The 25221-nt window shown below is 38.3% G+C and overlaps 1 protein-coding gene across 2 annotated transcripts; it reads right to left on the bottom strand.

Moving 5' to 3' along the window:
- Positions 1 to 14845: 14845 nt before the first annotated feature.
- SLITRK3 (SLIT and NTRK like family member 3) lies at positions 14846 to 23990 on the bottom strand. Of its 2 annotated transcripts, none has more exons than XM_029215527.1 (2): positions 23926 to 23990; positions 14846 to 18355 (listed from the first exon to the last, which is right to left on the bottom strand). In XM_029215527.1, the coding sequence occupies exon 2, from the start codon at positions 18332 to 18334 to the stop codon at positions 15395 to 15397; it is 2940 nt and encodes a 979-aa protein (XP_029071360.1). In that variant the 5' UTR covers positions 18335 to 18355; positions 23926 to 23990; the 3' UTR covers positions 14846 to 15394. The 2 variants fall into 2 exon arrangements, with proteins under 2 accessions (XP_029071360.1, XP_029071361.1); XM_029215528.1 differs by lacking the exon at positions 23926 to 23990 and adding an exon at positions 22919 to 23326 and having other exon boundaries at positions 15036 to 18355.
- Between the last annotated feature and the right edge of the window lie 1231 nt (positions 23991 to 25221).

The raw sequence follows: 25221 nt of genomic DNA, 5'->3' as shown, positions 1-25221 counted from the left end.
TTACTGAAGGCTCTTCTCCTATTTCTATTCTAACAATACTTAAATTATGAAAACAGCAGATTCTCCACTCAGCACTGTGATGGCTGTGTCTGCACAGGAAAAGCAAAGCAGAGAGTTGAAACCATTGTTTCAAATAACACCAGCAAGATTAAATAACCCTTTGAACAAGGAAGACATGGGAGTGTTTCTAAGCATTCACACTCTCATCCTTCATATATGTATGTGAAATGAATCTTTATTGGCATTTTGTCTGTCCCCAGGGGCTGCAGTTGAAGGACTAAATCTTCTGATGGGATTCATGGCCTGAATTCTACCATGCTAATTCTAAATGAAAACATTCATTTTCTTAATAACATTCCCTTGTTTGTGACTGCTTTAAACCTTATTTACTATCTCTACTGCTTAGCATGCACATGTGTTCAAAGAATAAAATATAAGCAGATCTAATAAAAGATATATATAAGGCCCCATGGTGAAGTCAGCTCCAATACTTTCTGCATTATTTACACTGAAGAATCTGAGTCTCAAGACCTATGTCAACACAATGAAATAATTCTGGGTAATATGTCTAATGCCCAGTGATGCCAGCATTGGGGAAATATGAATAGAGTATGAAAGATTATTCATAGTTATGAAGAAATCTTTGCTCCTTTGTTTGATTTTATTCTACCAACTTACATGCACCCACCTTCCATCTAATGAATGGTAGAATAACCCTTAATTGTTAATATTTTAGTATATATACAAATCATTTCCTATTCTTACATCCAGTAGTACATTGAACCTGCCCTTTCGTCCCTCTTTGATGTTCAAGGCACATGTAAAATGAACCTGCTACAAGATTAAATGTAATATACAATTCCGGTCAAAATAGCTTATCATTGGATAAAGGCTAGATACGTGCTGATACTTGTAAATTCTGGGTATTTTGGCTATGTACAGCACAAAGAAAGTATACTTATAGCATCATGAAGAGATACTGCCCTTTCTTATCCTGGAAATGCCTCATTTTTTAGCTCAGCCAGAATTTACTTCTGTTATTTTACACTGGATAAAACTTATGCTAGGATCTATAATATTCTACCATCCTTCAGAGAGTAAGATCAGTCCCGCATGTTTGGCACGTTAGTCTTCTCTCTCTCTGACTTGAAGAGAATGGTTTAAGATTGACAAAGAAAAAGCACATCATAATTGAACCTTTACAGCAGCCCTGGGCCTTTTCCAGCATAGGAATCTACTAAATATTTCTATCAAAAGCAAAAGTGACTCCTTTTGCTAAATTCACCATTCTCATCCTCAAAATATCCATTCTTGCTACTCTGAAAAGCACTATGGTTAGCAATGGACTGAACATAGGAAATCATGTTCCTTATAAGGATTTTTTACATTAGAATTCCATTATTACATTGATGTAGTTTTCCCACTGAGAAAGATCTTGATATTACAAAATTATATACTCTCCCCTCTACTGGGATAAATTCCAAACTCCTTACTATGCATTTAAACCCTTCTCACCATGACCCCAATTTGCCTTACTAGTATCATCTTTAACCATTACCTTCAACTCACCAAACCTCTTCCATTTTCTTAATATTTTGTTCCCTTTTATACCTCTATGCCTTTGTTCAAGTTGTGTAGTACCCTCTCAACTTGGGATTTTACAGTGGAGCACTTTGTACTATAGGGTCCCTAGTTAGGGAATGTTATATGCATATACTTCTGCAGCCCCAAACAAGGCCTGGCATTTCCAGCTTACACTTCCATTGGATAGGTCTCTGAAAACACTGTACAGAGAAAAGTGTAGAACCAAACAGGAATGCCTCTCTCACTGTCACTTTGATAGAAAATTTCTTTGCAACCTGAAGCAATATTGAAATTCCTTCCTGATGATAATAATGGTGATAATGATGATGATTATAATAATAATAATTTCATAATGGCCATCATTTATTGAACACAGACTATATGGCAACATTGATCTAAATGTTTTATGTATATTATTGCTAATACTCACGTCTTAACAAGTCTAACATGAAACTCATGATTTTCATTCTAAACATGTTTTCAATCCCACCCTCCCTCCAGTCACCTGTGTTAATAAAAGTCACCACCATCCACTCAGTTCTTCAAGCCAGAAGGTGCAAATCATCCTTGATTCTTTCCTTTGCTTCACGACTTACATCTATTAGTAATCTCACCCATCGTTTCTAGCTTCAGCATATGTTTCACATCTGCTTTCTTCCTTCTTCACTGCTACCAGCTAGTCTAGGTCACCAGTATCTTTAGGCTGGAATGTGGAAAAAAATGTAAAAGCAACACTATTAAATGCAATATGATATCCTGAGTTGGCTCCTAGAACAGAAAAAAGGGAATTAGTGGGGAAAAAAAAAACCTGTTGAAATATAAATAAAGTCTGTAGTTTAGCTAGCAGTGTTGTACCAATTTTTAGTTTTGACAAAGGCACCATCAGTATGTGAGATGTTAACGTTAGGGGAGCCTGACTGAATGATACACAGGGAACTCTCTTTACTATCTTTGCAACTTTTCTGTACATCTAAAATTATTGCAAAGAAAAATATTTTTATAAACCAAAACTGTTTTCTTAGCTGCTGTCTAGCCCCCTTCAGTCCAGTCTTCACAGTTGCTAGAGTGATCTTCTAATAATATAAATCATGCAACTTAGAGATTTTAAGCAGCTCAAAAAGATTAAAACAACCTGTCCAAGATTATATAGGTATTAATGGCTGAACAGGGATTCTCACCCAGATCTGACAGAATTCAATATCTCTTAAGCATTTTACTACTGGGTTCTCTATGTGAGCCATGAATTAATTCAGCACGTATCACAAAAAAGTCATTGTCTTCCATCTTTGCATGTATCCCATTCATGGTGTAAATTCAGTCTGATTCAAAATCCTGAGAAATGTTTATCAGTATCGACTAAACTGATAGGTAGGAGAGTGAGGAAAAGGAAAAGGTTTTTTTCTGCTTTTCAGCTACAATGCAGTGTCTGAGATTTTTCTCAAGGTATGAGAAAAAGTCTTCCTGAGAGGTTATTACAGTGGTCACAATTGCCTTCACCATGATGGCTTACTGGGATGTACATTCAAAAGGATGCACTATCAAAATGGTCATTAGCAGAGGTCCCACGTTCTGCATATGGAGCTTCAGTCTTCCCTTCCTTATGAAGCAATAGCTGGATCATGAAGACATCCTTTAAAGTTTAGCCCCATTCCACATTCTAGAGTGTAATGGGGAACTAAAACTATGTAAAAAAAACTTCAAGGATTTTCAAGCTGTATTATTATAGCCTGCTTATCTTCATATTAGGTCAAGGAGCTCTAATATACCGAGTTCCATTTTCACAGGGGGAAAGGCATTTAGCAGTGAGGCCTATTATCTCTGGTTATCTGTGGGATCCTCATTAGACTTAGCTTTCTATTGAACCATAGTAGCTTTAGTGGAGAGACTTGGACAAAAGGATGAGATTGCAAACTACAGTAGTCTTTTCTTATCCAGTCGTTGCTTCAACTGTTAATGCAGGAGGCAGAGGAAATCTAACTCCCTACAGTACTCATTTAGCAAAGATTCATAGTTGTTGGATTTTGTTTTTTATATTTTACATTTGTTTTGACATTTTCACCTTTTAAGATAAGAGCATAGTCCATAATAAAATAATATTGACTCAGAGCAGAATCTACATACCACAGTGATAGGAGATCCTCAACTATTTAAAACAAATCTAATCATATCACAATTTCAGAACTATAAGCAATCAAATAAAAAATACATTTTAATAGGAGGTGCAAAAGGCTTTTTATGTTTCTTAGATACCAGCATGCTATAAAGCACCAATGGAGTTTACAGTTTGTGAGCATTTTTAAGGCATAAAAAAGCTTTCCCTAGGAGTTGTTAATCATTACCATATCTTCCCTCCATATAATATCATGTTTTTACACAGTTATTCAGAAAAATTCAAGTTGATATGCTTACTAACTTTTACAGTGGATCAATATATACAACTCAATTTGTATCTCCTGTTCATAGCTTTTGTAAGTTGTATTTTAACTTTTCTATATATGATTATAGCATTTTTGTTAATGGAAATAGTAATAAAGGTATGTGGAATATCGGTACACATATCTATACACATGAAGATTTTACTTTAAAATTCTAATATATTAAATAGTCCTAAATATCATGTTTTTATATTTTAATTTTATATAAGCTTATTTTACATTTGAAAATTCATCTCTACATCCCTGATTCCATCTAATAAGCAAGGTATTCTTATGTTACATCTTTTAAGACATAGTTGACTGCGTGCCATTTATTTGCCTTGACAACAGTTTGAAATTCTGCAATTCTTTTGCACAATAACTTCTAAGATACTTGAATTATACTCTAGATGTATTAAAAGATATAAATGTACAGTTTAGGATCATTTTTTTCAAGGACAGCATAAAATGCCAACAATAATATATAATTTTACTACAAAGTCAAACATCCAAGACTTTGCTTTGGTGCTACACTAAAACAGGCTAAGGTGTAGCACCACAATAGCAAGCTTCCAGATACCAAAAAAGAACTCTGAATTTCCTTAGGCATATCCATAGCCTTAATGAAAATAAATGAAATAAATGTCTTCAAATTATTTTAAAAGCATGACTTTGTATTTGCCTTACATGTTTATTTTTGGGCTAAATTTACTAAACTAAACTCTCATTGGTTAGTTTATTATATCCTTTGGTAAGATAGAGGAGAATATGATCATAGTAGCATTTCAAGATTTAAACGTTAGTAAGAACACAGATGATTTTTTTCTCTTTTTAAAGTTTCACATCACCTAAGTGAAAATGTGGTTAGCTATACATTAATATTTGCATCTTGTAAGATAGAAATACATTTTATATATTCATTCATATGATGATCCATGCACTTCTTCATTCATCAGCTAAATTTACATCACCTTTGTCCACAACAGGATCAGAAGCTGAAATATATGAATAGAGATTCTGTCACTGTAAGTGTGAAACCTTGTATTTGGCTGGTATAGAAGAAATAAAAATTTTAAGTTGCACATCTCTCTAAAAGAAGGTAGTACATATAATACTTGTATGTGTGCCCTGTTTTATTTAATACTCTTGGCTGGATTAACTTTCCAATAGAATTTGCAGTAAAGTGGTAGAACCACCAGTTAAGCCATCATAGCAAAGAAGGCATCAACAAAGTCTATTAAATTATTGCTCTTACTTATAAGCATTTAAACAACTGAGCAGAAGCTTCACTAATGCCACATCTGCACACTACCAGGCAAACTCCTTTGCTTTGGCTGCTGTTGAGGAAGATAAAACTAAGTTTTAGAGCTCCTCCTTCCCTTCCTTCCTTTTCATTATTTTCTCCCCAGAGACATACTCACACTACTCAGTTTCCTCAATCTTATTTCCTTGAGGTCAGTGTGTATATTACTAATAAAGAACTCCAAGAAAAGTACAAGAAGTTATTACATTTCCCATACTGTAACACTTCTTGCTGCCTCTTCCACACTCCAACCCTCTCTATCCCTTTTCATCTTTTCTCTGGGTTACATACCAAAGGTCTATCAACTTTCGCAAGAATGCATAGACCATACATATTTTAAAACTATGTTCATTCATTTATTCAATAAATATTTACATACTGTCTATTGTTATTCAGGCTGTGTGTTAGAAATAATGGGGGAAAAAAAGGTAGTACTGTGGCTATGCTAGTAACAAGATAGGATCCATGAAACTCCGAAGTTTGTTCAGAATATATTTTCCATAGCTGTGCCAAATATGGTCCTAGACACTGCGCTACAGAAGACCTTGAAGAGAGTCTGTATTTTCAAGTACTTATAATGGAAAAGCCAGAATTCTTGGTACAGACAGGCAAAGTGACTGAAGGACACTGAGGGTAAAATATTCCAACATATTTTATATAAATCAGTATAGAATAAATAGTATGCATAAGTGTTTGAGAGAATATCAGAATTTTGTTTACTGTATCAATAAAGGCCTACTGGATGAAGGAAACTTGAAACTAAATTTTGATGCCCATGAGAGATGTGTATTTTCAGAAAATAAAAGAATAACCACAGTGATTTGTACAAACATGGAAATTAGCAAATTGCATATACTGAAAGATAAAGTATTTGCTTGGATGCAACTAAAGATACTTGCTGGGAACAGTAGTTTTCAAAGTGGGGGTTGATGAGTGAGCATATCAGAACTACCTTAGGAGCCTTTTCCAACTGACTACACACTGTCTTCTCTCTCTCTTCATTTTCTATTTGCAATACATATTTGTTTATTATCATTCTGTGATTCCCCTTGCAGTGGAAATAAGAGTAGAGCTGTGCATGTTGCAGTTAGGATAGGCAGAGAGTAGTTTGCAGAGAAGTTCCCCAGAATTGATATCTCTACCTGCCCTTCTTTAAGACACAATGATTTATAGAAATGCTAATTTATTTTTTTGAAATGCGGTAGGAGTAGTGAATGTATTATCTCAGAACGGGGTGGCCATATTTGAATTAACATGGGAAGAGAAGTGATTTATTGTCAAACTTAAGCCTGGTTCAATTAACAAATAAAACATTAGCAGCTAGATTTTATGTATTGTTCAGCCTTCCACACTATATCTTACCCCATTTTGAACCTTAAATTTAAATCTTTTTAAAATTTCACCTCTGCAGTGATGCATTATGTAAATTTATTTGATAAAGTTGTTAGTAAATAAAATCCATATATATGTGTGTATATATTATATTTACATATATACAGAATATATATATTAGAATTCAGTTAAGCAATGTTCAGCTATCAGTTATCTACATTTATAAAGAGAGAAGAGTATATGATCCAAATTAAGGAGCAATTTCAATATCATTTATACTGATAAAATTCAAATCATAAATGCCAATAGAGAAGAACAATATTATACATAATGAAAATTGTTTTAAACTACATATATTTGGCTCTGGAATAGTCATAGCTCTGGGATATATTATATGATCAATTATAGTAAATTTTTAATAAATATTTTCTTAAATATTAATAACTGGGTTGTCTTCCTTAAATTCTGATATGGGGCAAATGAAAAAGTTATGTTAACATGGCCTCAAAATTAACTGTGGCATAATGAGTTATGTATTATTTGGAAAAACTACTAATTAAAAAAAAAGAGAAGACTTTTATAATTCATTTTTCACATCTGTGCCATGAACTAAGCTAAATGCCTTAGTTTGCACTGTTGCCTCAGTTTACCCTTGTGATTTCTTTTGCATTAAAATTTACTTTTAACATTCCCTAACACCATACACAGAAATAAACTCAAAATGGAGTAAAGTTCTAAATGTAAGGCCAGATGCTACAAAACTCTTAGAGGGAAACATAGGCAGAACTCTCTTTGACATAGATTGCAGCAAGATCTTTTTCGATCCACCTCCAAGAGTAATGAAAATAAAAACAAAAATAAACAAATGGGACCTAATTAAACTTAAAAGCTTTTGCACAGCAAAGGAAACCATAAACAAAATGAAAAGACAACCCTCAAAATGGGAGAAAATATTTGCAAATGAAGCAACCGACAAGGGATTAAACTCCAAAATATACAAACAGCTCATGCAGCTCAATATCAAAAAAACAAACAACCCAATCAAAAAATGGGCAGAAGATCTAAATGGACATTTCTCCAAAGAAGACATACAGATGGCTAAAAAGCACATGAAAAGATGCTCAGCATCACTAATTATTAGAGAAATGCAAATCAAAACTACAATGAGGTATCACCTCACACCAATCAGAAAAGCCATCATCAAAAAATCTACAAACAGTAAATGCTGGAGAGGGTGTGGAGAAAAGGGAACACTTGCACTGTTGGTGGGAAAGTAAATTGGTACAACCACTATGGTGAACAGTATGGAGATTCCTTAAAAAACTAAAAATAGAACTACCATATGATCCAGCAATCCCACTCCTGGGCATATATCCGGAGAAAACCATAATTCGAAAAGATATGCACCCCAGTGTTCATTGCAGCACTATGTACAATAGCCAGGACATGGAAGCAACCTAAACGTCCATCGACAGAGGAATAGGTAAAGAAGATGTGGTACATATATACAATGGATATTACTCAGCCATAAAAAAGAACAAAATAATACCATTTGCAGCAACATGGATGGATCTAGAGTTTGTCATAGTGAGGTCAGTCAGACAAAGAAAGACAAATATCATATGATATCACTTATATGTGGTATCTAAAAAAAGGGTACAAATGAACAGAAATACAAAATAGAAATAGAGTTACAGATGTAGAAAACAAACTTATGGTTACTGGGGGTAAGAGACAGGAGGGATAAATTGGGAGATTGGGATTGACATATATACACAAAAATTTTACTTTTAATTATATTTGCTTTAGTTACTGTTAAGGGTTGATTTCATGTCCAATGACTATGTTAACTGATGGAAATTGAAGTGTCTTAGAATCATGCTGGAAGATATAGTGAAACTACTATGGAGTTTAATTCTTCCAAAGATAGAACACTGAAAGGTTAATATGAAAGTCTAGTTCAGACTTTCTCCATTAAGCCTTTATCAAATGGTCTTCAAAAAGGAAAAGCATTTTTCATTTTTTCCCTTCTCTTTCTATTGTCCTTCTTGTTGAGGAAGGTTTACTAAAGGAAAAAATGAGAAATTCATGGGCCTAATTATTCCACAGACAGATTATTATATCTGTTAACACTTTCTTTACCCACCTCCCTTTTATTACCAGCTGGAAAAATAAAGCATCTAATAAACTGTTAATTAGAAATAAAGGAACAGATTTCACTTTTGAATCCAAATCTTGTGAAGAAGAGCACAAGTAGGTAAAAAAATCCCAACTCAGTTTAATACATATAAAATGTTCAATTTAGATAGACTTTTGGGGTTTCTTTCTTTTCCTTCAAATAACAGTATATGGTTAATAGTTTACATATTGACAGAATTGTTTTATTTTAAAGTTAGTTACGGCAGGCCAAAGAAAAATAGAGACATTTTAAAATAAATTGTTTTACCACAATTCTGTGGGGAAAACAGCCTTAGAATTCCAAGCAACAATATTACAGCTGAATAGTCAGAAAGTTTACATTGTAAATAAGGAAAGTCTACTGAAAATATATGGATTCCAGTAGGAAGAGGGCATCTTAATACAAATATTTTACATTTTAATTTTGATTAAACCAGTATTTTGGATGCCATGTCAAAGACAAAGGGCATTTCAGAGGAGGAAAAGCAAGGCTTTGAGATTTTAAAGATAGGTTCCATATTTTTAAAGCATTTGCTGATTCTCTCGATCTCCAGAAGTGGTTCTAAATTTATTATTTTAGTTCTGATTTTTTCACTGGACTTTAAATGATTTCACAATGAAGTGAGATACTTTGGATTATTTTCTCAGCTTAAGGTACAAGATAAGTTAATTGAACATTTTGTCATCAGGTGCGGGGATTCTCATCATTACCTGATCTTGTCTTGGCACCTAATTTGAGCTCAATGAATGTGCCCTTAGTCACAAGAATATCTTGGTACTGAGTCAGAAACAGAAGTAGCAGCAAGATTGTCAGGAATAGTGAAAGGAATAGGACCAGGAGGGAGAAGAGAACTTCTTTCCATTCCTGCACATAATCAAATGACATTTTTGTTTCAGCATCTTTTTTCAGAGCTAACTTTGCCACCCTCAGGTTAGACAAGTTATGCTTTTGTTTTAAATTCTACCAAAAATCATTATGTAGTCTTTCATCATGCAAATAAACTCAAAACCCTGAAAGTTCCTAGTAAAATGGGTCAAAAGCACAAAAGCCCTGTATTCACATACAATGCAATATTGGTAATGTGGTACCTTTCCTCATCAAGAGAATGGCCTGCTAATTATTACAGTTGAATTAAAATAAAGTACACAGGTTTGTTTGTACTGGTTATTATCACATTCTTTTTGAAGAAACTTGTTTGATTTTGATACATTTGAAAACATTGCAAAGTCTATCAGTTCATTATACTACTCATAAACAAGTGGATGAACTGATACATTAAAGAAACATTTAATTAGGTATGCTGGGCCTTTTTGTCACTGGGTGTTAATGAAGAAAGCCTTCTTTTTACTAATGTTCATCTGTCTTTTAACGTTCGAAGATATTGGAGGGTTTGGGTCACACATAATTTATTGTAATGCCTTCCTGGCTATATATCTTTAAAGTTCACCACGAGTATTATTTTCTATTAAAATTTAAAAATCATGTGAAAAATCATCTGTATCTGTGCAATAGAGAAGAAACAATACATATTCTCAAAAATGCATGTATTATTTTCAGGAGCAAATATTATGAGAATTAAAGAAGGTAGTCAAGCCATTACCTCTTCACAACTAGCAGCCCCTGGTGTACACCTGCTTTCTTATATGAAAAATCTTCCCCTTCAATTCATATAAAATCATACTAGAAGTGATCATCTCTGTTATTATTATTACTAGTATTATATATTATAAATGAAGGATGATATTAAAAGAAGTAAAATAGGATGATGAATGTCTTAAGTAAGTTCTTCTCTTATATCTAGCTTCAAGATTGCACTTTTTCTACATACCTAAATAAATTACAAAGGTCTTAATCAAATTAATAAAGCTGCTGAAATTGTTTTCACCTGCAAAATTTATTCTAGAAATAGAAAAATGAAAAATGTTCAATTGTTTTTCATTTGACTTATGTTGCATATTTATAAGAGATTCGTTTCTTTACTGTGAGGACTTGACTTAACTCACAGTTTGATTGAGATGTGTCCCCTATGACTTAAATAATAAAATGAAAAAATTGGAAGATAAAAGGCTTTTAAATTCAGAAATAGTAATTGCAGAGTTACTTTTTACATGTGAATATTCCCAAAGTGAAGACTTATAATTTCATCCAGCTTCACTTGGACATAGCTAGACAGAAGCAAGGAAAATAAATGCATAAAACTGAAATTGTTATATGTGAAAGAAAAAAATCCATAATTTACATGTAAGTATAATCCAGCATATATAAACTCTATACATGTATATACAGTGTATATACATATATATAATAGTACTATATTTATATAAACACACACATGATTGCCCAATTATACATGTGTTATTGCTCTTATTTCTTTTAAAAGGCATATAGTATATTTATTAAACAGAATACTTATATAGTGAAATTCGTGATAGTTACTTATGTTCTGTTTACCTGAATTTTCACAGTTGATTTTGAGCTAAGTATAAGTTATAAATGTCTAAGCTCAAATTAAAATTGCTTAAATGACTTAAGATGAAGTCTTTTTATTACCATTTCCTCTCATATTATCTTGACTCGTTACAGTCATGTCTTACATTTTGTGGAGCATTTTGTTAATCATTCCTTTGTCATAGCCATTTTACAAAAATGCAACATTTATTGGCTTAGACAACATAATTGCTAAAGGATAGTACTGTATGAACAATGAATTTACACTAAATGAATCAGAATAATGTGTTGCAATGGTTAATGAAAAATCCTTATGTTCTGCAATTGCATTATCAATTTTCATAATCTAAACATAAATATTCTTTGCAGATAACAAGGAAACCAATATTCCTAGGTAAGAAAAAAAAAAACTTTTCAAGCTCAATAATTAAACTTTTCTTGTGATCTCTCTCTAAACTTTTATTTAAAATATGGTGGTCATCATCCTTATATTTTTTTAGTATTTTGCAATTAGATGAAATAATACAGCTTTTTAAATAAAAACATAAAAGCATTCACATAATGATACAGTATAGAAAAATAATGTGTTAAAACTAGTACTGAATCAAATTAATATTTCACTTTCAATTATTTTCTACTCACCATCTCATAGTTAAAGGGATATTACAATACATTTTATTACTTTCAAATATTATTATTATAATTTGTAATAAAATAGCAAAGAATAATAACAAACATCTGTCAGATCTGGGTCTGCTTCAGTTTAATTGACCAGCACTATGAAGTGAATTAGTAATCTACCTTTTTCTTAAAAATAATCATATTACTGCAGCAAAAACATAGAACAAATCCTAATCATAGGACCTATATTAATACCCATGGTACTTTAAGAAAACATATCTGGTATTACAATGTAAAGCTAACTTAAGTATTTCTAATGCACAGCTAAGATAAGTGGCCTAGCCAAGGGGGTAGAAAACTCCATGGAAGCAAAATATTACCTCCTTTGATACAAAATTCCATTCTCATATAAATTTATTTTCACTAAATAAATGTACTCCTAATTCAAGGGTAAAATTTATACCTATATTTCAGACAAGATAGTCTTACTTTCTCTATTTAATAAATAAAATATAAACATTATAATTATCAAATTATATTATAATTTGATATGGTTTATGGACACTCATTTTTCAAATGTCAAAAGCTCTGGGATTGTTAGGAATTGTACTTTAGTCTGATAATATGCCATGTTATGAATGTATGCACAGTTATTAAGGAAATGGTAAGTATCTAGCTTTGTACTTTGAATTTTTATTATGCACATCTTTCTACTATTCATCAAAATATTTGATTAGGAGGAATGGGGACGTGATAAATAACTAGCTTAGAGGGACTTCACAAATCTGATATTAAAACACTTAAAGGTTAATACTAACTCTGTGCCTCAAAAAAAAAGACTTCTGGTGAAGGATGATTAGAAAAAACAAGGAAAGTGAGATAACTATGAAAAAGGTGACTTATGGGAAAGTAAAAAGAAAATAAGAAACAAAGAAGAATGACACCTATTTAATAGTGGGCCTGATCCTCTTGCATAAGAGTTGCATTTCAATATTGTATACAGAGAAATAGTGAATCATGTCCATGGGCTTTTCTTCATCTGAACTAATTCCAAAATATACTTCAAATAATGGAGGACAAAAGGTTTAGGTATAATGTACCAAATGCAAGGTAGCCCTGAAAAGTTACATTTCATATTGATATACTTGTGTTTTTTATTTTATGGATATCTATGTTATTACCCAAATATAATTAATCAAGAGATATATAAATAGGTTACTCTAGACATTCATGGGTTTTTTTTTTCTTTTTAAATACAATGCCTTAGTTTTATATCAGTTATGGAGTTTTAGAAGCCACTAGTCTCCTTTTTTATGGAAAAAAATGTGATGTAAGGCATCAGTGACTTGTAGTGAGTTACATTCAAAGCATAATAATTTCTACTAAGGGCAACTTGAGGGTACACTAGCAGAGAACACTGGCCTCACTGCATAATTCTGCAGCTACAGGTTCTATGAATCTCTGGAGCTCTGCTGTCCTCTACTGGCCTGATGAGATAAGTGCCTGCCTCAAAGCTCTCGAGTTTCTTTGTATCAGTTTAGTTTCCTCCACAAACAAGATACTGGCACCTTAAAAATCCAGTTTTCTTTGGTTTCGCTCACATGTAAATGGATCATAACTTGGATTATTGTCAGGTTAATTTTTCAACATATTTTAGTGTCATACAGAAAGAAAAACTCTTTCAGCATCCTGTCTTTGTTCAAGAATGTTTGGGGCCGGTTGCAGTAAGTGATTGGGAAAAAAAGGAGCTAAAATATAACAGTGACAACAGATCACAGAATTCTGACAAACTGGCTCCAAGGCCTTATATTTTTATTGGTGGTGTGTGTGTGTGTAAGTAATTTTAATGTACGTTTTTAAAAAGTATAGCAATTTCACTTTCCTTTTCCTTTATTATGTCTTTAACTAACATACAATTCATGGATCCTTGATCATCTCCTCCTAATTAATCCTGTACTTCTTAGCAATATAGTTACTGTGTTTTTTCCCAATTGCATCCTGCCTAGGAAAAATGATGCATCATTGGAGTACTAAGTTTGAAATTCATAATCCAAGAGAAAGAGGTGAACTATATAAATCAGATTTTTTTAAATGTCCCACTTATATCCTGGTATGGGATGGGCATGATGGGTTATAAGATTTATCAATATCACAGGCATCGAACTTGTTAATAAACTAGCTTTCTGTATAAGAAAGTTTTTCAAAAAAAAAAAAAATGGGAGCACGAAAGGCGTGGCATAGCTGGAATTTAAGGTTCAAGCTTTGTATCCTCTATATATAATGTATTATGTTTTTCAAAAACTTTTTATTAGGAAAGCTATACCAGACGCATAATCACTATACAATGATTAAACATTACCTTTACAATTTATAATCACTGAAATTACAGAATAAATATATGCACATTTCTTTTGAATCTTTGTGTGTGAGAGAGAAAACATTAAAAGTGCTTCCTACAAAGCTGTTAGTGATATATACCCAGTTGCTTTTTTATGTTTTTTATATTTTATATATATATATGTATATATATATATATATATATATATATAAGAAAGTGCAGATGTTCTCCAAAAAATCTTGGCATCAGGATGAAGTGTCACAAAGAAGGTGTTCATACTAGGTGAGTGCCTATGGCTGTTAAACCACCAGGCCTCCACTTCAGTTGGCTCCATCCTGGAAGATGACTTTTCCCAGGGTTGGGGAGAGACGTTGTGAGCTGTACACTAGGGGTGAAGGGAAGGTGAAACTATGGAGAGGATAGGAATGGATCGAACCCGAACTAATTAGATTGGGTTGAACGGGAGTGGGGGATGTGTTTGTGTGTGTGTGTGTGTGTGTGTGTGTGTGTGTGTGTGTATGTATGTACCTACACCAGAAGGAAGAGGCTGCAGGTGTAGGGACCTATGTGCAGAGATTTGTGATTTCCGTGTGGGTATGTGTGTAAGAGAAAAACGAGTGGGTGAGAACGTTCGAGCAAGACCCGCCCCCTCCCTCCCCGCCTTGCAGTTTCCAGGCATGCAGCAAACTGCATTATTAATACATGTACAGAATCTGTGCCATGAGGGCAAGAGGAACGAAAGCCACAAATGTCAATTTGTTTTCCCCCCTCCCTGTCAAAACAAAACTACAACTAAAAACAAAAGTTACTGAAAAGAAAAAGACACATCGAATTTTACTTAATTAGGATCAATACAACGATCCCTAATATACCTTATACATGGCACAGTCAAAGTCTCAAGTTCCAGTATAAAAAAATAATAACATTTGCTGGCAAAAGTCTGCGAAGGCACTTCATTGATTAATGATCTGAGTATGGCCCTTCCTCCGAATCATATCTGAGTGGGGAGAGCATACATCTGTATTTTCTAGTTATCATGCGGTTTCAGTTCTGTTCAGGGCAGGGAAGTTTGTGAGAATGGAGTTATTGGGACAAGTATAAAGGGAACAAGGGATATATTTTTTCTTTTTATTTTCTTTTGAAAAAAAAAGCACTAATTTATTTTTCTTTTTCTGTTAGAACCTATATGTTGTCTTCTCCAGGACTTCGAGGTAATCCGGCTTGGTTTGAAGTTTGGCCCTTAACTCGAGGTAATCACTTTTTTGGGTTTGGTGGTCTGTGAAGCCCTTTCCAGCCGAGAAGAGAAGGGTTTCTTTGAGCCTGGCGTCCTGCTGTAAGTCTGGGTATTGCATGCCAGGAGGGTGGACGTGCAGTTCCTTTAATTTGGGCACTGTGCCATAGAGACAGTCCACAAACCCCACTGTGCAGGGGGCTGGTGGCGGCCTCTCTCGGTCTAGTAGCGTACTGCCACCACCACAGCCTCCCCCGGGGGGAAACAGCACCACCCCACCATTCTTCTCATGGCGGCGGAACCCAGCCAAGTCTCCCCCAGTTCCTGCAGCTACCCCTGACACCCCACCAGTGGCTGGGTGGTGAGTCTGAGGGTGATGATGATTCATGGTCACTATGGTGTTGAGCTGGGAGCTGGACACTGCCAAGGCCCACTCCTTTTCTTTTTCTAGCAATGTCCGGTAGTTGCTGTGGTTCTCCTTGGGTGTCTCAGCAAACTGCTCACTTCCTAGGAGAACCTCCCCCATTCCTGGGGGTTGTGTCCCAGGAGCCCCGCGTTCTGCACGCCCTGTCTCCTGGACTGATGAAACGGCCACCTCCTCCTCCTCGCGAGGCTTGTAGATGGGGTTATTGCACATCTGAGTAACAGGGTGGGGTATGTACTCGTATACATGACCCACAGGAGGGGCCTTCTCTGGGGAAGAAATAGCCGGTCGTCCCCCACCTCCACTTCCACCTCCACCACCTCCACCATCCTCAAAAAGCCGGTGGCATTGCATCTGGATGCCAGTGAGGTCCACGCCTTCCTGCCGCTTGCTTCTAAAGGGCAGCTTCTTCCGGCGCCGGCGGAGGACAAAGGCAAAGAGGCCTGCCGCAACAAAGACTGCTGAAAAAAACAGAACCAGCAGGCTGAGAATCAACACAGAAAGTGGCACAGGACCCCCAGGGGGAGAGAATTCATAAGGTGATGCACTTGTTGGCCCCCCAGCAAGGTGAGAATCTCCAGGCTGAGCTGGGGTTGCTCCAGCTGGCGCGATGTGCAGCATCTCTGGGCAGAGAACTTCCAGCTCGATAGTGCGCACGTCACGGTGGGTGAGGTTCTCAGGGCTCCTGCACAGGACATCACCCACCACACTGACTGAGCTGATGGTTTCGATCCACTGTTTGAAGGGAACCAGGTCACAGGTACAGTCCCAAGGATTCTCATTGAGGTCTATCTGGACAATGGCGTTCAAGTGTTCTAGGACACCAGCCACAGGAAGGTAGAGGAAGTAGTTCTTCCTCAAGTTGAGCCGAGCCAGAGATGTGCCTGCAAAGGCATCTGTTGGCAGGGTTCTCAGCAAGTTATTGTTGAGGAATAGCAGCTTCAAGTTGGGCATGAGGCTGAAGGCCGCAGGCTGGATTTCCCGGATGACATTGAACTCAAAATACAAGTAGTGTAGACTCTGTAGGCCTCGGAACATGCCTGGTGTCAGCTTCTCGATATCATTGCCATTGAGAAAGAGGCTCTTTAGGTTAGGCAGGTTGATGAAAGCCCCATCCTGGACGTAAGAAATACGATTATTCCCTAGATGTAAGAGATCCAAGGAAGAGAAATTCCAAAAATCAGAACGGTATATTTTCTGAATCAGATTACTACTCAGATACAGTTTCTTAGCATTCAGTGGCCTTGGAAGAAGTTCAGAAATGTTATTAAATCCTCGCTCTTTGCAGTTGACAGTCAAGCCAAGGTCATTGATGTGCAAATTACAGGTACACCCAGTAGGGCATATAATGGGAATGGGTGGTCTGGTCTGGTAAGGAGCAATGGGAGGTTGGTTTGGACCAGGGTATAAAGCTTGGGATGTGGAGGGTGGCCTTGGTGTTCGAGATTGTTTGGTGGGTTTGGGCTGTTTATTTGAGGACTTGTATTCAACAGAAGAAGCAGTAAAATGGACAGAGGACAGCATTGAGGAAGGCTTAGTTGGCCATGCATTCTCCTTGCTTGATGACAAGTGGGGAATCCCCAAACTAGCCTCCACCTCAGAGTCAGACAACAAGGGACAGAGTTCTGTCTTCCTGATTTCTCGCAGGTCCTTTCCATGGAAATGGAAAGGAGTCTCGCAGGTGATGTCTCCCACCAGGGCAGTGTAAGGAATGCGTTCCAGCCAACTCTTCAACTGCACAATTTCACATGTACAGTTCCAGGGATTTTCTTCCAGCTGGAGCTCCATCAGGCTTCTGCCAATGTGATCTAGCATTCCTCGGTAAAAAAGAACTTTTAACCTGTTTCCACGTAGGTCCAAGTGGGTTAAGGAGACAGCCTTAAATAAATTGGTTGGAAGCATGGGGATGAGATTATCATTTAAAATCAGAACTCTCAGTTTACTTAGGTTCCGAAATGCCCCACTCTCAATACGTTTAATGACATTGTAATCTGCCTGCAGATATTCCAGACTTTCCAAGCCAAGGAAGGTGTCATTTCTGAAGATGTCTAATTTGTTCTCGTGTAGATATAGCCTCTTTAAAATCTTAAGACCATTGAAAGCTCCTGTTTGAATGTCCTGCAATGCATTGTTCCCAAGGTTAATGGACACAGCATTATTCAAATGAAGAAAACTGTTGGTGTACAATTTCCTCATTGAATTCCTCTGCAGATATAGTTTAAAAGGTCTTGACCAGAACTCAGCAATCTGACTAATATTTGTAAATCCTTTGCTGTCACAATGTATATGAAAGAGGCTTTCTTTCACTTCACAGTAGCATGGATCAAAACAGGGCTCATCTATTTCCTCTGAGTCCTCTATCAGGGGAATCGGGGTAGTCCATCCTAAAGCAATTGTGCTTAGAAGAATTATCCACAACATCCTCCCTCTGTGAAGCAGCTCAGCTATAGAAGGTTTCATCGTTCGTGGTTGATTACAAAACTGCAACAGAAATAAAGATGCAGATTTTTAGCTTTTAGTCATATGCTCTATTCTAATTGTCTCATACATGTGGGGCTTTTTAAGAGTGATATAAAAACTTTAGTAATTGTTGAACTGACACTTAAAATAACCTATCAACATGCATTATATGTCCTATATCTTAAAATTAGGAGATGAAATATTGTACCATGCGATGACATTTTCCTGAATCAAGCCATATTTGGTAAAGGGCATATCATGAAATCAAAAGCAGCCTTCATTGCTTCTTATAGCAAGCAGTGATTCCTTTTAGGGATAGGCAGATTCAGTAATAATGGCAATCATTTGGCCATTACACCTGTTTGCCTGTTAAAAATCATATTGATAATCAGAGGTGCCTATTATGGATCTGATTGAAACTCTGATGGAAGAAAGTGTTCTTTAAACTATGGGTTTCTATTCATAAAAAGACATGACATACCCCAAAGTTTTTAAAGAGTATGATAAATTATGAGCCCATTGACCAATATCATATGTTGAGATGTATAAGATGATTGGTATCTCAGGAAAAGCTAAGATTTCTCTTAAGACATGAGCACAATATGCTTAATTATAGTGCATGCTCAGTAACACACTATACCCCAACCCCTTTTGCCCAAGCAGATCATTAACATCTCCTTTAATTAAATGAGCTCTACATATGTGTATCATTTTGGCCGTTTAAATCCTTTAGGAGTGATTAGCCTTTCTAAAGAACAAGCCCATGCAATTGTCAGAGCTAAAGATAGTGACAGCTAAAGGATGCTGAGCCTGGAAGTGTCTGTATTAAAACACTTCAGAGCTTAGTTTGGAATGTATATCTGTGCCTTTGAGATCAACTGAGGAACCCTGCAAAAAGATGGAATGGCAGGCGGTTGGCTAGAGGAGATTTGGGTAGTTAAAGGCAAGAAAGAGTGGAAACCTGGATTCTTACCTGCTGATAAATGATCTATCACATGAAATACATTTCAAAGAAAGACATCGTTCTTTTCCCATCAGAAGAAACAAATACAGTGCACTATTCTAATAATACAGAGCCTTCCTCTTTGGCTGTCTTTCCTTGCCTAATATCATCAGTATATGAAAATATGTACATAAATAAATTATAATAATACAGTTTTATTAGATTGCCCTTTCTGAGTCACTGAAATAGCAGTCAAAATTGAATTGTTTTTAATCAATAAAAATAAACGAATTTTTAGCATATATTTTCTTTCCACACAGATGCATCCATTAAGGAAATATTTTGTCAACCCTCTAACTTAAAACACAATGGTATAATTTACAGAGAGAGTGAAAAGAATAAATCTCCGCACTCAACTTGCATATGATGTACACAGCTGTAAGGAAAGGAGAACCCATAAGAAAGCAAAGAGAAATTTGCCTCAGGCATGCAATACTCAATTTTTAGAAACAAATGAAAAAAGAGAGAAGGCAGATGAGGCTACATTGCAGTATCAGTTAGTCTTCCCTGTATCCCTTTTAAAATATTAAAATCTACTTAACTTATTTCATTTTCACCATTCTTTTTTAAAAATGCTTTTTCTTGTTTTTGAGGTCCTTGAGATTTAGACAAGAAAGGCTCCAGATGTCTTTGACTTACCTATTTTGCAGGAGAATTTTTTTTTTTTTTAGCATTGAACATCGGGGGAGGAAAAAAAAGAAAAAGCTTGAGTTTAAGGATTGTCTCTCCCTCTCCCTTCCTTCCTTTTGCTGAAGCTGAAGGCAAGGGGGCTGGGGGGTTGTGGGGGGAGACCAAGGAAAAAAATAAAAGGCAGCAAGCTTGAGACGTGCTGGGAATGCAATGGGCCTTTCAATGGGTTTCTTTAGAATGCAGAACTGCCGCTTGGAACACTCAATAGAGGAGGGAGAAGGGGCTGCTGCAGGCTTCCAGCTTCGCTGCCGCCGCTGCTGCTGCCACCGCCGTAGCTTCTCTTCCTGGGTACCGGCAGCACATCATTGGGCATCCTTGGAAGGAGGGCGGGAGGAAGGCAGGGAGGAAGGCAGGCTCAATCAAGGTGCAGAATCTCGGACTTCTCTTGCGCTGGATTTTTTTTTTTTTTTTAATATGTGCTGTAACCCTGGATCCGGCTTTCCACGTCACCAAAATGAGCTCCAAGAAGGGGAACGCGCTTAGCATGGGGTCGGGCGCGAGCACTAGGAAGCCGTGACTATACAGTTTGTGTGTGTGTGTGTGTGTGTGTGTGTGTGTGTGTGTGTTTAAGGGGAGAGAAAAGAAGTGAAGGGGTCAAGATGACAAATTGTCAGAATAAAACAAGAAGGAAGAAGAGATCAACCAAGGGGAAACGTTCCTTTGGTTGGGACTGGGGGAGGGGTGTAGGCATTTTTTAATTTTTATTTTTTAATTTATTTTAACTCTAAAGGAAACCATTGCCTGACTAGTTTGCTCCTCTAGTTCCCCAAATCTCCACTCTCTAGTGTAGAGAGTTTGAAAAGTAAGACTGTCCTTCGGAATTATCCTTTTCACAGCACACACTTCCCTCCAAAGACTGGAATAAAGGGAAATTCAGGTCTCCATAGCAGAAGCTCTGAATCTAGCTGATTCTGCTTGAGTGTCCTGAGTAAGAGCTCAGGCAGCCTGAGCGACTTGGACTGAGTTTCTCCTGCATTTTGCTTCGATCTCTTTGCACCAGGAATCCTTTTGTTGTGCTGCAGCTCAAAGCCTTCGATTTCCCCTGGATTCAACAGCTATGTGTTTGCTGCCACCTCTTTAAAATCAGAGCCAAACCAATGCTCTGGAAGGATACGCAGACCACTTGGGTAACAATGACACATTTCACTTCTTAAACCGGGAAAGACCTCGCGGGGATAGGGGGCAGCATTTCAGGGTTTAGATTCTTTCTTTTCTTTCCTACCACCCCCTCCGTCCCCCCAAATATTTATCAGTGATATTTTCGGCAAGGGGATGGTAGAGAGTCCTGAGGGTGGGGATGATTGAGGGAAGACGTTTCAGTGAAGAGGAGCCACCAGACCAGAGCTCACAAGAATCCTCTAAGAGGAGTTTTTAAAGGCTCACCTGATGGTTCTACAGTCCTACCTGCTGGGAGGAAATGCACCTTAGTAGAGAAGCTGGAGAGAGGCAAGTGTGCAGCAAAGGAGTCTCGTCAGCGGGAACTGTGCCTCAACAATGTCGCCCCCCAGCCCCGCAACACACGCCAATCCTGTTACCAACTCATGGGGAAGGGAGGGACTTTCTGGTCACTAAAGAACTGAACTCACTTGCCCAAGGACTCAAAGTTAGACCGTAGAGCTGATTGTTTCTTAAAGCGCTTTTTACAAAACCCAACTTATGTATCAGTTTCTTACCATTCTAAATATATATAAATCACCTAACTCAACAAAACGTTACTGAAGAGTCAGTCATCGGATATTTGCATGGTATTTTGCATTAGAAATGACCGCACCTGTGTCTGCCACTTCACAGTAGCTGTCAGAGACTAAGCAAGCAGGCCGGCAGGATTCTCTAACATTCCACACCCTTAACATTCCAGACCCACCCTATTTCTCCGTGTCTCAACCGAGAAGCAGACCAACACTGATAGTCTGAGCTCAGAACGAGAGCAGTCCCTTCTCCTTCACCATCTGCCCCCGCCACCGGCCCCCACACACCACCTTCTGTACCCAACGTGCAGAGACAGTGACTGTTTCAGGGATCTTATCGGAACCCAAGATGCCATGGAATCGATGGGTAACGGGGAGGCTTCCCAGTGACAGTAAATGGCCCCCTTGGCAATCATTCTCTGTTCTCTCTTGAACTACAACCCCCTAAGTTCTTGATCTGGGACATGTCCAAAAGGCTATTTCACCATTTTCCTTTCCTTTATCTCAGTGTAGGGTGTCCAAGCTATAGGAAGAGCTCTAAAAGTTAGGGATGAAGGGTTCTGGAGCCCGGATTTCGACCGCTTTCTGCTGCGAGCGCCCGGGCATCATTTGTCCACAGGGAGGACAAGAAGCCCTTTCTCCCCATTGTACCCCCTCCCACCTCCCCCTCCGCTTTGCTGGATCTCTGAGCCCACTAATCTCTCCATATCTAAGATTAAATATTCCAATATGGAAGCAAAATGATCTTCCCTAGAACAAATAATTAAAATGCTGCATCATTCATTTTCTGAAAAGCCCTGAGCCTTCCAGAGGTCCTTTTCTAATCTATCGCCGGGCGAAACGCACAATGGGTCTGTTTAGAAATGGAAAATGATTAAAAGCTCAAGCCATTTTCCTTCTATCCTTTACAACACGAGCGATCCGCTGGGGGAGGGGCCCTTCGCTCCACCACCTGGCCTATTTATTGGAGTTACTTACTATTTACTCCCCCAAGAAAAGGGGTCCGAGGGTATGTTAGTCTCCAGTATCACTCTTTCTATCATCGTCCTTACAGCTAAATATCCAGTTCAAAAATACAACCCTCTAGCACCTGTGAGCTTATAGAAGCCACCGCAGCCAAACTATATGCTCTACAAAGAACATCCTTACACGCGAGAATACTGGTTTCAATTAGGCAAAGTAGGAAAGGATGGCGGTGAGTACCTATCCGTGCAGAGCGCTCTCGATCTCCGAGGTTTACTCCGAGGGGCTTCCTAGGGAGAGGTGCAAACTCTCTGGGAGGCTGAATTGTATCCATCATGCAGTAGCCTGCAGTTTCTCCTCCTCAGGCACCAACTTTCAGAAAGGCCACCAAATCACGCTTGTAATCCTTTTAAGTGATTCCGCCTTTGCGACTTGCAGGGAAATGGTCGCTGCATACCAATGTGAAAGCCGGGCGCACACCTAGCGCGGCAGTGCCAGTGACAGGCAGCTCCCGACCGCAGCTCTACATACCCTCGATGGCAGGCAGTGAGTGTCCCAGGACTGGGCTCTTTGTTTTCAGATCTCGGTGCTCTCGATTCAGTGGCGAGCTTCGCGGTCCCCGAGAGCCCTGGCTCGGTCTCTGGGTTTGTTCTTTTGTTTTTTTTTTTTCTCTCTCGCTTCCTGAAAGGTTGTCACTCACAGCGCAATCCCTTCGCGAGGCCTCCTTAGGAAGAGCTGGGACTAGACCGTGCCTTCTCCGGGTGTCTTTGCTCTTGACCCTTTGAGTAGGTGGGAGTGGGGCTGGGTGCTGTGTAGATGAGAGGAGAGGATGGGGAGGAGTGGGAAGGAGGCTGGAAGGGGGTGACCGGATCCCAGATCCCAGCATTGACCAGACAGCGAAGGTGGTGGCGGGGCGGGGGGGGGGGAGGAGAGAAAAGCACAGACGGGATATGAATACAACAGTACGGCTGTACACACCAAATTCGACTTGAATTTGGGGGATCTCCGGCAAAGCACCAAGGTGAAGAGATCCGGTTGGCAGAGAGTGAGCCCCCTGACAGCTCACCATTCAAGCACCCTCACTTCTGGAGCGGGGGGGCGGGGGGTGGGGGAGCGGGGAGGAGACCGCGGAACGTTTCAGGCGAAGGAGACGCTCTCGGCAGCGGCATCATTTAAGACTGACCTGCTTTAAAAGTGCCACTTTAATGGCCTAGGAAATAACTAAAATCGGATTACACGTTACTTACCAACGTCTGCACCCAAACTGGGAGCGCCAGGTCAGGTGTTAGGAGGCAATATACCAAACGCCTGGCTGGAACCCGAATGCAAATCCATCAGCCGTCTCCAAATCGCGCAGAGAGGGAGCGGCGCTCGGGAGCCCCAGATCAGCCCATCGCCGGAGCCTCAGCCAGCTTGTCCCCCCAGCACCCCCCGGCTCCTCCTCCGCTCCAACTGTGTAAATCAGCCGCCGCAGTCCGCTCGCCGCGCATCGCAGGCAAATCCCTGCTTAGGAAGCAAGTGATATTCATCCTCTCTCTCTCTTTCCCTCTCCCTCTCCCTCTCCGTCTCTCTCTCTCTCTCTCTCTCTCTCTCTCTCTCTCTCTCTCTCTCTCTGTCTCTGTCTCTCTCGGTCACAATCTGCCAGCTCTACAAAGAAAACCCCCGTAAATTTGAGTGACAGGAAGTCAGCATTCTGTATCTGTGGATTGATTTTAACTTTTATTTGCAAATGAGAGATGGCTGTTTGGCAAATTACAGCCCAGGCCTGAGGGGTTGGGGGTGATCCAATTAATAGCATCTGACCTGTATCGGTGGGCTGTATCGCTAAACGCCTCCTAGAAGCAGTTTCCAAGTTATTTGCAGTAGCCTCCCACCTTCGTGATACATAGGTGACAGTTTGAAAGTACACGTATTTCCTCATCTGTTTACATCTGCTAAGAGGGAGGAAAAAAACTGGGGGGTGAAGGGAGGTGGGGGCATTTGATGGAGATATGCTGGGTAGTAGTGACAACTTAAATAAGGACACTTGAACAATTGTTGCACCTGTGTGAAAGTATTATTGCAACATTCTATACCAACTGGAGGCGACCATTACCCCCACTGCAGAATACTAACGCAGTCACTTAGTGCTCCATTCAATCTGCAGTGTAAACCAACGCAGTTCTTTTTAATAGATCCCGTTCATCAGAGACTGGTGTTGGAGAGAAGGCAGTATTCCACTAGCTCCCAAACTGAATAGGAGGTAGTCTGGGGAATCATCTTTATCTCTTACCATTCCCTCCTGAAGTGAATGCAATAAATTGTCCAAGGCAAGGGAAGTTGTGTAGCTATTATAATTGTATATGTAAAATGAACTCACCCTATTTTCAAAAGCTTTCAAAGGAACTCTAACTCAACCTTTGCAAAGAGGCAGTACTTTTATATATGAAAATCTATGAGAAGCAGGCCTAGAGATATGATTTTAGCCTTTATTTGATGGATTCTATATACTGTGTTATAGCATTGTTACTCTTTACTGTATACATATAATACGACAAGTCTGG

This window comes from Monodon monoceros, unplaced genomic scaffold, assembly GCF_005190385.1.
Source record: "Monodon monoceros isolate NGI ecotype Baffin Bay Population unplaced genomic scaffold, NGI_Narwhal_1 Super_Scaffold_11, whole genome shotgun sequence".
In the NCBI taxonomy this organism is placed as follows: Eukaryota; Metazoa; Chordata; class Mammalia; order Artiodactyla; family Monodontidae; genus Monodon; species Monodon monoceros.
The sequence above is the reverse complement of the archived record's forward strand: the minus strand, read 5'-3'. Positions and strand labels throughout refer to the sequence as shown.